This window comes from Sorex araneus, chromosome 9 (genome assembly GCF_027595985.1).
Source record: "Sorex araneus isolate mSorAra2 chromosome 9, mSorAra2.pri, whole genome shotgun sequence".
NCBI classification, from domain to species: Eukaryota; Metazoa; Chordata; class Mammalia; order Eulipotyphla; family Soricidae; genus Sorex; species Sorex araneus.
Genome location: NC_073310.1, coordinates 3,286,213 through 3,299,895, shown reverse-complemented (window position 1 = coordinate 3,299,895; position 13,683 = coordinate 3,286,213). Strand labels below are relative to the sequence as shown.

At 63.4% G+C, this 13,683-nt stretch overlaps 1 protein-coding gene across 9 annotated transcripts in view; it reads right to left on the bottom strand.

The window, feature by feature from the left end:
* Positions 1-13,683, bottom strand: part of KDM2B (lysine demethylase 2B) — a 94,970-nt gene that overhangs the window by 60,777 nt on the left and 20,510 nt on the right. For 6 of the 9 annotated variants that reach the window (XM_055146895.1, XM_055146896.1, XM_055146898.1 and 3 more), the window contains exons 7-8: positions 6,890-6,983; positions 5,503-5,656 (exon numbers count right to left, since the gene is read on the bottom strand). In XM_055146895.1, coding sequence (XP_055002870.1) covers positions 5,503-5,656; positions 6,890-6,983 — 248 coding nt within the window. Of the gene's footprint in view, positions 1-5,502; positions 5,657-6,889; positions 6,984-8,169; positions 8,653-9,067; positions 9,469-13,683 lie in introns of those variants that run through there. The other 3 variants (XM_055146902.1, XM_055146900.1, XM_055146901.1) reach the window with 3 other exon arrangements.

The following is a 13,683-nucleotide window of genomic DNA, read 5'->3' as shown; positions in this document are numbered from 1 at the left end:
AGGCCAGCGCCCTGCCCACTGTCCTATCTCTCCGTCCTGGCCCCGATTCCTGACGACAGACACAGGCTTCGAGTCTGAGGCCCGGGAGACAGCAGAGGGGTCAAGGCACTTGCCCTGCCTGTGGCCAGCCCCAGCACGAGCCCCGGCACCTCAAGGTTCCCGCGAGACCGCCAGGGCTTAATCCGGAGTAGAGGCGGGAGGAGCCCTGCAGGGTGTGGCCCGAATCCCACCCGCCCTGCCCCGCCCCACCCTCCAGAAACAGGATCTGGCAGTTCCTCTCCCCAGGCCACCTGGTGGGGGGGGGATCCGCCCTCAGCTTGAGCCTTTTCATCATTCCAGCAGGATCACAAAGGTCACAGGCCAGCAGAGGCCTGAAGTCCACCTGGGCGCGGGCTCTCAGCCCAGTCTGAGGCCATCTTAGCACCCGCCTCCCCACTCCCCGGTCAGGGCTGCGCCTCGGGCCTTCCGGGAGGACACCCTGATTCCCCCGGTCACTCCCCCACCTGGCTGCAGGCAGGCAGGGTCGCGCCACTGGGTTCAAGGACAGTGAGAAGCACCCAGGGCAGGGACCCCGGGGAGCTCAGCACTGGGAGGGGGAGTGGCTGAGGCAAGCCACAGCTGACAGGCGCTGGCGCTTGGAATTCTGGGGTAGTGGCAGGACTGGGGAAGGGGTTGGGTTCTCAGGGGATGGAACCAGGGCGCCCCTCCTACGGGGCCCGGGGCCACACCCCTTCCCACGGGCACCTCCCTCTACGGGCAATGGCAGTCAGAGACCCTCCAGCAAGCAGATCTCAGATGGGAAAGGGGAGCAGACTGCCGCCACCCGGGCCCAGTGCCCCCCTTCAGGTTGCCGGCTTGGAGGGAAATGCACCCCCACCCTTGCAGCCTCTTCCCTCAGATAAGCAGCCCAGCCCCAGCCAAGACCCCCCATGGACATAAGTCACGTGGGGGGGGGCATTCTCAGAGGCACCTGGAGAGCCACTGGGGGGCAGGGCCTCCTTCCAGGCTCCGGGCAGGTGAACCCCAAGTCTCAGCGTCCACGCCCACACTACCCCCCCTCGGCCGTGCCCAGTGAGCCCCGCAGCCCCCTGATGACCCCGTCTCTCAGACACACCGGGAAGCCCAGCACAGCCCCGAGGGGTGGCTGGCTGACCACTCCCGGGGCCCCTTCCCACAGTGCGACCTGGGCCACCCCCAAATGGAGGACCAGGTCGGGGGCCAGAGGGAAACACGGTGCCATGGGAACCCCGAGTTCCTGGGGACCAAAGCGAGGGAGGACACAGCCGGGGTAAGAGGGGGCTGAAGTCCCGCACTCCCCAGCCCCGGGCTCCCCTCCCCTAGAGATAAGCACCCCACTTGCACCGTTGCCCCATTACCCCAATGTAGGGTTAACAGCAGAGGTTCTGTACGTCTAGATACTGGAGAGGTTCTAGAACCTTCTGCCGCTCTTGTCCCCATGTATTAGAGCCCCTGCAGCCAGACGCCTGGCGTCCCGCAGACGTAAGAGCCTTCGTGAGCCCCATCCATGCACACCCTCCAGCTCCCCGAGGCACCCCAGGAAGGCAGTGTGTCGGGAGGGAGGCCAGCACGTGCGTCCTGTCAGGCCGGGGTCACCCCCAGACACGGCCATTGGGGGGGGGGGACAGATCTGAGTCGGGCCAGTCTCACCCACACCCAGACCTTCAGAACTGAGAATCCAGAAGACCCTGCCCCAGGCTTCCAGGCGCCTGACGCTGCAGGGCAAAGCCCGAAGGACCCAGCAGTCGGGTGCCAGAGGGCCCGGAGTCCTGGTGGAGCCAGACCCTGCCTGGGCGAGCACCGCGGCTGAGAGGCAACGAGCCTGGGGCCTGGGAGCGGACTCTAGGGAAAGCTGGTCCTGAGGCAAATGACTGAGAAAGGGAGGTTTTGCCCGAGGCCTGCACTGCTGCCCTTTCCCTCTCGGCCTAGGAGGCTGGAGCCCAGGACAGCAGCGCCAGAGACACAGGGAGTCCGGCTGCTTTCCACCCCCACCGCTGAACTGCTCCCATTTCACAGATGGTACCACTGAGGCCCACGTCCCAGGCCACGGCCAAAGTGGCCGGTGACTGCTCAGCTGGCCAAGCACTTCGCTCCCCGGGCGGCTCTGGGCATGAGGCAGCCCCAAGGCCTGGCTCCAGGCTTCTGAGCACCACATTCTGGGCCGCGCTGTCTGCCAGGAGCTCGGGCCAGAGGAATCTGACTAACATCCTCAGCGCCGCCCGCTCTGCCAAGTGTTTCACTCAGACAGCTCAGCGGGGAGTCAACTCCTCCACAGTCAGAGGGACCAGAGGGGACCGGATGCCCCCAGCGCACGGGAGCCCAGCAACGATGCAGCCAACCGGCTTCCGGCCCTGCCCTGCACGGCGGCCGCTGGGCCTTGGCTCGGCAGCTCATCTCTGTTATTGGTTTTGGTTTTTGTCTTTTTTTGGGTCACACCTGGCGATGCTCAGGGGTTCCTCCTGGCTCTGCACTCAGGAATTATTCCTGGAAACGCTTGGGGGACCATGTGGGATGCCGGGGATCGAACCCGGGCTGGGCACTGCAAGGCCAACGCCCTCCCAGCTGTGCTATCGCTCCGGCCCTCTGAAGCAGCTCATCAGTTTGGGCCTCGGAATCTTTTGTATTTGCTTTTGGTTCTGTACCTGGCCGTGCTCAGGACTCGGAGACCCTGTGGTCCAGGGGGCCAGGCCAGGCCTCCTGAACGCACAGCGTGAACCGCAGCCCCCGAGCCACCTCTCCGGGCCCCTGGGGATCCTGGCGAGCGTGCGGCTCGCGGGCGAGCTGCTCCTGACGCACTCAGAAGATAAGTGATGCCCCCAGAACCCGCGCCGCTCAGGAACGCGCGCTCACAGTCGTGATTAACGAGCCTTCCCGGGGGCTGGCTGCCGGCCCGGGCGGCCGGGACGAAGACAAGGCCAGAGTGGGAGGTGAAGGCGAGGCCCCCGCGGCGAGACTTCCTGTTCCTGGGCCGGACTTCACCTCCCTGCAGCCGGGACGTCTCCTGGCTTCCCGGAGCCAGGGCTTTAGAGAGAAGGCCCCAGGAAGTCCCCGGCTCTCAGCCCTGGACTCTCCCTTCTCCCCTGGAGGTGGAAATGACTCCCCTCGGCCTCACGGAGGTCTGGGCCAGCTCAGGAGGACAAACCCCAAACCCTCCCCCTTCTCCGGGCTCATTGTTCTTCCTCCTCCAGGCAGCTTTCCTGGGCTATCTGCGGAGAGGGCCTGAAGAACTGCCACACCCACCACCCAGCTCATACCAAACCCTTCACCTTCTATAGAACAACACCGGGGACATCTGGCTGGCCCTTTCGGTCTTCGTGGCGGGGGGCTTCTTAGTGCTCCCAGTTAACCAGCCAACAGTTCACAGTGAGAGCCCGCATATGCAGAGCCCCTCAGTGCGGGGGGGCACCGGGTCCCCCACTGGTACTCAAGTAGCAACTCGGGACCTGCTCCTAGGAGAAGGGAACCACGCGGTGCCGGGCTCACGCCCAGCTACTCTGCACACAAGCCTCTCAGCACACACGCTCTCTCTGCTCCAGGCTGGGGTTCCTTGGGGTTCGTGGTGGTGGTTGTTTGGGGGTCACACCCAACAATGCTCAGGGGTTACTCCTGGCTCTGCACTCAACCACTACTCCTGGTGGTGCTCAGGGGACCATCTGAGATGCCAGGGATCAAATCCAGGTTGGCAAAGCCCTACACACTGTATACCATTGTTCTGGGTAGGAAAAATAGAGGTTGGGTGGGGAGATGCTCGAAGGACCGAACACACGCCTTGAATCTTAAATACAGGGGCCGCAGGTTCGATCCCCAGCACCGCACGGTCCTGAGAACCACCAGGTCCAAGTCCGCAAAACATGGAACCACAAGCAGCCCCAGCATGGCTAGTAAGTGTGGCGCCCGACAAAACAGAAACAAAAACAAAACCCCTCCAAGACACCACCCTCTGCACCTGCCAGCCTTACTGAAATCTCACTGGCCCACGGAGTCAGTGCCTGAGCCCATGGGACCCGCCCTGCGAGGGGGACACGCGTCACTCCCAGCAAACCCACTCAGGACCCTCGGGGCCACGGTCTCTGAGGGGGTCACTAGTCTGCACATCTCCCACCGACCTAGGATGGGGGGAGGCACCTAAAGTCCATCTGCTGAAGGAGGCCGGGAGGCCTCACAGGGCAGGAAGGGGAGCACTGTGGGGAGTTCCACAGCCGAGCCCTAACCTGCCCCCCACAGAGGATTCGGGATAGTGGAGGCCCAGAAAGGTCAAAAAGAAAACCAGTGTCGGGGACCGGAGTGATAGTCCAGCAACAAGGGCCTTTGCCTTGCACACGCCGACCCGAGTTCGATCCCCGGCATCCCGTACGGTCCCTGAGCACCGCCAGGATCCCTAAGTGCAGAGCCAGGAGTCACCCCTGAACATCGCTGAGTGTGGCCTAGAAGCAGACCAGAAAATCAGAAAACAAGATGACCTGGGGCCCAAGTGATAGCACAGCAGGCAGGGCGTTTGCCTTGCACGCAGCTGACCCAGGTTCAATTCCCAGCATCCCATATGACCCCCTGAGCACCGCCAGGAGTAATTCCTGAGTGCAGAGCCAGGAGTCACCCCTGAGCATCGCTGGGTGTGACCCAAAAAGCAAAAAAAGAAAAAAAAATTAGGTGACCGAATGGCAGAGGTTAACGGGCTGGAGCGATAGCACAGCGGTAGGGCGTTCACCTTTCACGCGGCCGACCCGTGTTCGATTCCTCTGCCCCTCTTGGAGAGCCCAGCAAGCAACCGAGAGTATCGCGCCCACATGGCAGAGCCTGGCAAGCTACCCGTGACGTATGGGATATGCCAAAAACAGTAACAAAAAGTCTCTCAATGAGAGACATTACTGGTGCCCACTCGAACAAATTGATGAGCAACAAGATGACAGTGACGTTGACAGTGAATGGCAGAGGGTGGAGTGGAGTGGGACCCAGTCTCCTCCCTTGGGCGTGCTCCCCACCCCCAAACAGCTCCCAGAACAGCCAGCCGGGACCCCACTGATGAGACTGGGGCTCAGAGCTGGGTGGGGGGAGGCCCCAGGCCATCCCTCAGGGGCACCAGGTCATTAGTGTCGGTTGCATTAACTCTCTGTGGGGTGTGGTTTGCGCCACACTTGGAGGTGCTCAGGGCTTATCCTGGCTCTGCATTCAGGGATCACTCCTGACAGGCTGAGAGGAACAGACCGGACCCCGCATGCAAGGCAAGCGCCCTCCCTCCTGTACTGTCTCTGGGCCCCAACGGAAACTTTTTGTCTGGTTTGAGTTGGGGGCTGCACCAGCCCCAAGTCACCTCTTTACACCCCTGTGCCGCCGAGTAAGGCTCAGAACCACCGCCATCCCCGGTCCCCGGGACCCCCCAGAGAGAGCCCGACTTCCTCCCAGGGAGGGGGCAGGAAGTCTTCCTGGCAGCGTCTGGGGGCTGCTCCTCCCGGGAGGGCCCCGCACGCAAGGCCGAGCCGGACCTACCGGAAGGGATGAAGAACGTGTGGCCCTGCTTCAGCTCGATCCTCTGGCAGCGCTCCACGCGGTCCCCCAGGAAGATGTCACTCTGCTTGCCCGACAGCACCCACTCCTCGTACAGCGCCAAGTTGTGCAGGGTCGGGGGGATCAGCCAGAAGATCTGGGCAGGAGGAAGACGCAGCTCCAGACCCGGACTGGGGCAGGCTCCTGCCCAGGCTCTAGCCCCCAGCCCCCACCCCCCGAGACGGTCTGGGGCTCCGGGGGGCCTGGGCGGCCCTTCCCCTTTCAGGAGCCCCCAGAGGGCATGGCAGGGTGGGGAGGATTTTCCTCCGCCTGAGCCCCAGCTCTCTGTAGGATGACAGAGCCCAGTGAGCGCCCTCTGCAGGGCGACCTGCGCAGGCTGACCTCTCACCCCCAAGGGGAAACAAAGGCACAGGCATGCCCAGATGGTACCGCTGTGCTGCTGCTCGTGGCCCCGAACACGGGAGGCCAGAGCTTTCCCGACGCCGGGCACCCCAGCCGGCCTGAGCCTGCCCCTGACGTCCAGCGTCCTGGAACCCAAAGTGGCACCTTCCACACTGAAACCCCCGGAGTCCCCAGCTGGGACGTGCGTCCCTGTCCTTCATTTTATGGGGCTCTAGTTTCTCGAGCTCAGTTACTTTCCTTTGGGTTTTGGGCTTGGGGGCCACCCCCGGAAATGCTCAGGGCTCACTCCTGGCTCTGCACTTAACAGTTAGTCCTGCTCAAGGAACCACAGAGGATGCAGGGGATCGAACCCAGGTCAGCCACATGCGAGGCAAGAGCCCTACCTGCTCCAGCTCTGAATAAAACTATTTTTAAAAAAGTCTGCAGTGGGGCCAGGGTGATCGCTCCAAAGCCAGAGACCGCACCTGGCCGGTGTGACTCGCACTCCAGTGCCCGAGCACCCCTAGGGGAGGCCACAGTTTAAACAAACAAACAAACAAAAAGCTCTTGGAAACAGAGATACAAAAGTACCGAGAGGAAGGCGCTTGCCTTGCATCCTGCCGGCCTGAGTGCTAATCCCCGGAACCATATATGGTACCAGAGTCAGGGATCAAGCCAAAGCACAGAGACAGAAACAGTCCCTGAGCACTGCTGGATGAGTCACACACACTACACATCCCCATCCAAAAAAAAAAAAAAAGAAAGAGAAAGAAAAATCTCTGGAGCAACAAGGAAAGGAAACCCAAGGGGCCTGATCTGGAGCTGAAATCTGGTCTGGGCGCCGAGAGCATCCGGCCGGGCTGTCACTAAGACAAATCACCATGCACTTGACCTTTCCCTGGCAGAGGGAGCCGGTGGCCCCAGGGCGGCCCTGAGCGCCAGGCTGGTGGGAGGTGAGGGCAGCGGGGAGGGGAGGGGGGACACTTACCTTCCCTCCCCGGAGCACATGGTACCACACAGACGTCCCGCCGAAGTCGATGTGGAAGTCGGTGAAACAGCCCTTCACGCTCATCAGACAGTACCTGCGGGCGCGGGCCAGGGCAGTGCTGATGGCGGGGGATTTTCTCGCCTTTTTTTTTTTTTAAACCCAAATGGAATCGGAGTTCCCCAAGGGGGAAGCCCCGAGATCGGGTGACAAACTTCAAGCACTGGCCACTTGCCCTCAGCGCCGGGAGAACCACTTCCTCTGCTCCCCCTTCCCATCCAAGCCAGGGGCAGGGGGTGCCTGGACCCGCAGGGCCCCCCCTCCTTGGCTGTCCCTGGCTGGAGCCCCTCCCACTCCGCACGCATCCAACAATCCTGCACTGAGCCGGCCCAGACTCCCTGAGGCCCCGAGGAGCGGACGGTCCTTGCACTCTGCCCGTTGAACGGGAAACGGCGGCCGAGCAGCCGCCACAAAGAACACGGCGGCCACAGGAATGCGCAGAACCCGGGGGGACTGGGATCTCCGGGCACGGGGGCGTGGGGGCAGGAGGGCTGCTGGTGGGCCTGCTCCATTTGGGGGTGATGGAAAAATGTTTCCAAACTGCAGCCGCACAGCTCTGGAAAACGCGAGCAAAGCCACTGAACAGTGCACTTGCCATGGATGAACGGGACGGGATTCCGACCGCCACGAAACTGCTCAGGACGGCGAAAACCTCGGAAAGGGATTCAGAGCCCACCCTGTGGGTGGGGGCGCCGGGGCGGGTGGGAGGTGGGGGGCTGCGGGACAGAGTGGAGGGAGAGGAGGGGTCCAGCCCCTCGGAGCCCCAGATAAGCCGCCCTCCCTTTCCCGCCAGGAACCGAGCCCCTCCTCCCATGCTCACAGCTGCCCTCGGAGGGGTGGGCAGAGGCGGTGGAGGCGGGGGACAGGGCAGGTTTCCAAGTCCAGGCCCGGCTGACAGGGTGCTGCGGGGAGCCCCCCAACCCCCTACCTCTTCCAGCAAAAGCCACGGGCGGGAGTGGGGGGGAACGGGGCCGGGCCTCAAGCACCTGGACACCTCCGGGGCCCTGCGCACCCCGCTTACCCACTGACCTCTTTCCCCGCTGCACTTTGCTTTTTCCAGGGGTTGGGGCGGAGGGGAGGAGCGGGCGGGGTCGGGCAGGGAGGAGCCCGCAGCGGCCCGAGTGGGGATCGCGGGAAGGGAGGGGGGGTGTGGGGCTGCACGGGGAAGAGGCTGGGGGCGGGGGGGGTTCCGGGCCGCCCCCCTCCCTCGCCGCCGTTGGCACCTCACATTCAGGTGGACCCCGGCTCGACAATATGCAGGCGGCGTGCCCCGCGTCCCGGCTCCGGATAGGCTGCGCGCAGCCCTGGGCATGTGTGTGCGCGCGCTGGCGAATCAGGAGGCGCGCCCGCACCCCGAGCCGCTGCCTAGCAACCCGGCGAGGGGCGTAGTTGACAGCGCAGGACTCAGCCCGTCACGAAGACAGGCGCGGGCTGCGGGGCTGCCGCTGGGCGGCTCGGTCCGGGCGCCCCGATTCTCCCCGGGGACGGCGGCGGCGGGGAGGGGGTCCCCGGCCCCGCGCCCCCCGCCCCCGCTGCCTTCTCGGCTGTCTCCAAAGCACCATTTCAGAATATTAGTCCTCGTGCTCCGTACAGCACCTCTCGGGGTATTTTTTTTTCCTCCTCCTTCTTCTTCTTCTTCTTCGTTCCCGTTTTTAATCCTCACCCGGGTCCCCACCCTCCTCCCCTCCAGGCCTCGCGGGAGCCGCCGAGGGAAAACAAGCCGGTGCCGGTGGGGTGGAGCGGGGATGCGCAGGGCTGGGGCGCTGGGCTGGGGACCCCGGGCCCCTCTCGCGGGGGGGCCCCCACCGCCTGCCCCCTTGCCCCCTGCCCCCGGCTCCCCTGCACGTGTGCCAAACGCGCACCCCCCGGCGCCGCGGCGGCTGGCGGGGAAAGTTCTCCAAGTTCAGCGCCGCCAGCATCCGCCGCGGCCCCGGGGAGTGGGGGGGGCCGGGGCGCCCCTTCCAGGCCCGCCTCCTCCGCAGAGGCCCCTCCTCCCGGCCCCTCATTTCCTGGCGGCCCGGCCGGGGTCGCCCCTCCCGCGACGCGCAGCCCGGTGGCCGCGGCGGCGCGGCTTTGTCCCGGCCGGCCGGGCGCGGGCTCCGGCGACGCCTTTGCACTGACCTCTACGGCTTCCTCTCCGGGCGCTCCGCAGTCACATGGGCGCCCGGCCCGGTGCCACGGCCGCTCGCGCCGCCGCTCCCGCGCCCCGCCGCCCGGGCTTCCGCCTCGGCCGCCCCCCTGCCCGGAAAGCCACGCCCCTGACACCCCCCGGCCGCGGCCGGGTGGCACCCAGGAGCGGGCGGCGAGGGGGCCGCGGGCGGGATCCGCCCCCACCCGGCGCCTGCCTCCCGGCCTCGCTCGGGCTCGGGGCGGGGGTTCCCGCCGCCGCCGCCGCCCCGCCGGGAGGGACGCGCCGAGGGAGGGGGCGCTGCACCTGCGGCGTCAACTTCGGGGGCCGCCCGCCGCGCCCTCTCCCCTGCAACTTAGCGCAACTCGCCCCTGCCGCCCGCGGGGTGGGCGTCCCCTCGGGCGCGGGGCCGGCGGCGGTGGAGGTGGGGGGGGGAACCCTCGAGGACCCCGATCGCGCGCGCGCTCCCCACTTCCACGCAGCCCCGGGAGACACAAAGGGCCGCGCAGCCTCCCCGCCCGCGGCCCCGATGGAGCCCGATGGAGCGGGAGGACGCGGGGGCCGCGCCGGGGACGCCCGTCCCGAGTCCCCCGCGGGCGCCACCAGGCCCGGCTCGCCCGCCCGCTTCCTTCCTTCCTTCCTTCCTGGGGCGCCGGGTGCAGCCGGGCTCATCCCCGCGCGGAAACTGCACCCGCGCGCGAGGCCGCGGCGCCCCCCGCGGGTGGGGGACACCTGGGGGCCTCTACAAGCTGGCACGTGGTAGGGGAGTGCCCTCCGGACCAGGGTGCTGACCCGCCCCAGCCTGGGTCCTGCAGGACAAGGGTCAGGCCCGGAGGGTAAGCCAGTCTGTCTCCCCTCTCCCAGCCGTTTCCTGGCTGAAGTCCAACTCCACGTCTGGCACAGGCTCCGCGCCTGGGAGCCCTGTGACAACCCCCAGCACCGCAGACGGAATCGCGGTGAGATGAACTGATGTTCACAAGGCACCTGGGTCACAAGCACCCTCTGGTCACTCCCAGGGTCCTCCCAGCAGAGTCAAGACGGGCTCACCCTGGCCACAACCTGGCCGGAGGATGACTGACCACTGACCCTTCGAGCAATTTCTCAGTCAGGCTCCGGGTCTCGTGGGATCTGCAGTCACAGAGACCACCCGCCATGGGGACAGCCATGGGGCAGGCTCCGCAGAAGCCCCCCCACACACACACACACCCTCCCCGTACTCAGCAGGGGCCCCTCCTGTCCAGTCTCCACCTGTCTCCAACCACAGGAGGAAGAGGCCTCCAGCTCCTCCAAACTACGGCCAAACCCTCAGCACCATTACTAAGGAACAGGTGGTCACTCGCAGCCATGCTCAGGCACCTCCTTCCAGGCCCCACTCGCATATACTCTGCAGCCCTGCCCACGGGGTTCCCGTCTCTGAAACACTCGCTCCATGCAGTGTGGAGATAATCCTGCTAGGGGACGCCACCTCCAGGGAGCTGGGCAGAGAACACTGGCTTTCACTCGTTCCTCTTTCAAAGCAAAGAGGCAGGAGGAAAGGCAGGCATCCGGGCCTGGGGCCGGAGCCAGCACCTCCTCCCATGTGGCCTGGGAGGTTTCTCTGGAGGCGTGTCTGTGTGAGGTGTCCCCCAGGGGTGCTTGCCTGCATGATGCCTGCAAGCAAGCCAGACCTGAGCTGGCTCGGAGAGGAAACAATTCTAGAGCAAAGCGTGCACCACGCGGTGGAGACTGAGGAGGATGCGCGTGTCTCCACGAAGGCCACAGACATGAGGTACATTAATGTGGAGCTCTTTTTTTTTAAATTATGAAGTCCTAATGTTTTAGAGAATTCTGTTGTCTCTGACGCAGCAATAAGTAATATAGGGATATTCCCAAGTAACTGTCACTTTGCATCAAAGGGAACTTTCCAAGTAATCCTGTACAGCCCAACTACTTCTGCGAGGCAGGGGGTGTGCTCAGGGCAGGGCGCTGGCCTGGCACGGGTGAAGCCCTACATCAACCCCAACACCACCAAGACGTGCCAGGCGGAACTGGAGAGAAACAGCGCGTGGCACTGGGCAGTCTTGGTCCCCTTCGTCCTGCTCCTCACTCATCACCCCTGAAATTACAGCCTCCGCTTCGGTGCTTAAAGGCTGCCTCTCCCCACCACAATAAAAGATGCACAAGGACAGGAAGCGGTTTTTGCTCCCGGAGTCACCTCCTTAGTATGTGACACGCACCATGTCAGCAGACGAGCCCTCGACCCTCTACAGAGCTTCCATCTCTGGTGCTGGGGGTGGGAGGGAGGCAAAGAAGGGGGAGGAACTCGACTCTCCATCACCTGAGCTCAGCATCGCCACCCAAACCCACCAAACCCATTCGTCCACACCTCCACCCTGGGGCTGGAGGGGGGCGGGGACTTGGTCTGTCTCCCCACCCCTACTCATCAGCGCCCTCCAGTGGAAGATCCACGACTGCCAGGACCAGTGTCACTGTGGCTGGGGCCATAAGACAGCAGGGAGGGCACTTGCCTTGCACGCAGCCGACCTGTGTTCGATCCCTGTCATCCCATATGGTGCCCCAAACACTGAGTGCAGAGCCAGGAGGAACCCCTGAACACTGCCAGGTGTAGCCACAAAGAAAAAAAGAAAAACAAAGAACTCCAGGCAATCAGACTACATCACAGTTTTCCCCTTGCTTCTTAACCAAAACTCCATTCCTCTGAGTCAAACAAATGAGCTCTTTCTAGGGCCGACAGAAGGCTCGGCAGACCCCAACGCGACCATCTCCACAGTCTCCGGAGCACCGAGAGTAGCACCCAGACACTGAGAGCAGGGAAAGAAATAAACACTAAACTGAGCTAAATGAACTCTTTCCACGGTGACAATTTTCTTCCTAACGAAGTTCAAAACCTCCAACTCGCCTCAGCCTCTGACAATTTGTTTGTAAGTCAATTTGTCACAACCAAACCAACACGTCAAAGACATGTGATCCGAGAAAATCACAAATGAGTCTTTTTCGGTTAACTACATAATCTATCGGAGCCGAACTATTAGGAATCTTCCGATAAAGAAAACCCGGAAGGGTGGGAGGAAGCTCGGAGGGTGAAGCACCGGCTCTGCGTGAGGGTCTGGTCTCCTGCAGCCCCAGGAGTGGCCCCCAATTAAAATGGGGGGGTTTCAGATCAAAACAGTAGTGCTCAGGGGATGCTCCCTGCATGCTCAGTGGTCACTCAGCTCCCCACTGTACTACTGCTCTGGCCCCCTAAATTAAATTAAAAAAAAATAATAATAATGAATACCCCTGGGAGTCAAGGTAGGCAGAAATTACTAGTTCGAAATCTGTCACCCAACGCCGCCTCCCTTCCTAGACACAGATCCAAATCAACCTCTCTCCCCTCTGTCCTGCCCGTCACTTGCCCTCATCTAGGCCCTCCCTTCACCTCTACCCCACCTCCTTTACTCCACCAGGAGCAGAGTCATCAAACACAAATCTGAGCACAGCCCCGTGTTTTCAAAATCTCAGGAGGGGGCTGGAGCGATAGCACAGCGGGTAGGGCGTTTGCCTTGCACGAGGCCAGGCCGACCCGGGTTCAATTCCCAGCATCCCATATGGTCCCCTGAGCACCGCCAGGAGTTAATTCCTGAGTGCAGAGCCAGGAGTCACCCCTGTGCATGGCCAGGTGTGACCTAAAAATAAATAAATAAATAAATAAAACAAAATCTCAGGAGGTTCGGCAAGGAAGAAAGCGCCCAGGGCCGAGACTCCCTTTGGAGCTGACCTGCTGGCGCCCGCATGGCCCGGCTGGAACACAGAGCCAGCTGCAGCCCTGCAGCACCGCCAGGGGTGGCCGAAAGTAAAACCAAAACCAAACCCGGAAACGTCAAAGAGTTTCCAATGTTCCAAAGAAAAATGCAGACTCCTCCCTGGGGTGCTGTGGACCCTGTTCAGCCGGGCCGTCCCCCCCTCCCCCCACCCCAGACTGCTCTCCCGAGCCCCCTCCAGGCCTCCCCAGGTTGCCTGTCCAGGGAGCCCCCTGGCATGCAGACCCGCCACCCCCCCACAGCTGGCTCCCTCCCTCAGCACCGATCAGATGAATCAAGGTCAGTGAGCAGGAGGAGTTGGTCCCCCACTCCTGCGGCACCTCTGGCCCTTTGTCCCCCGTTTCCGAGCACGCCCCAAGCCTCTGTCCTTTTCTGACCCGCCCCCCAGCCCACACTTTGACACGAATCAAACACAGCTACGGGGCAGGCGCCCTACTGCTGGGGAGATGGTTCCAGAGGATGAGACACTTCACAGAGGCCCCAGGTTCGATCCCCTGAGCACCGCCAGGAAGGAGCCCGCACGCACTGCTGAAGGTAGTCCCTGCGCCCAATATTAAATAAAAGCCCAGGGCCCCTCAGAGAGGAGTCCGTGACCACGAGACAAGCAGGCTCCCCTCCCCTCCTCCTGCCCAAGTGACCGGGCCACTGCGCAGAGCCCGGGGCTCCTGGCTGCACCCGCCCCACAGCCAGGCGCTGACCCAATCACTCTGGAGAGGGACTGAGGCCCTGCCCCCCGCCAGCTCTGTCGGCCTTTCACACAGCCCAGATCCAAGGCGAAGGCGGCTTCAGCCCCGAGAGGAAGAGGCTGT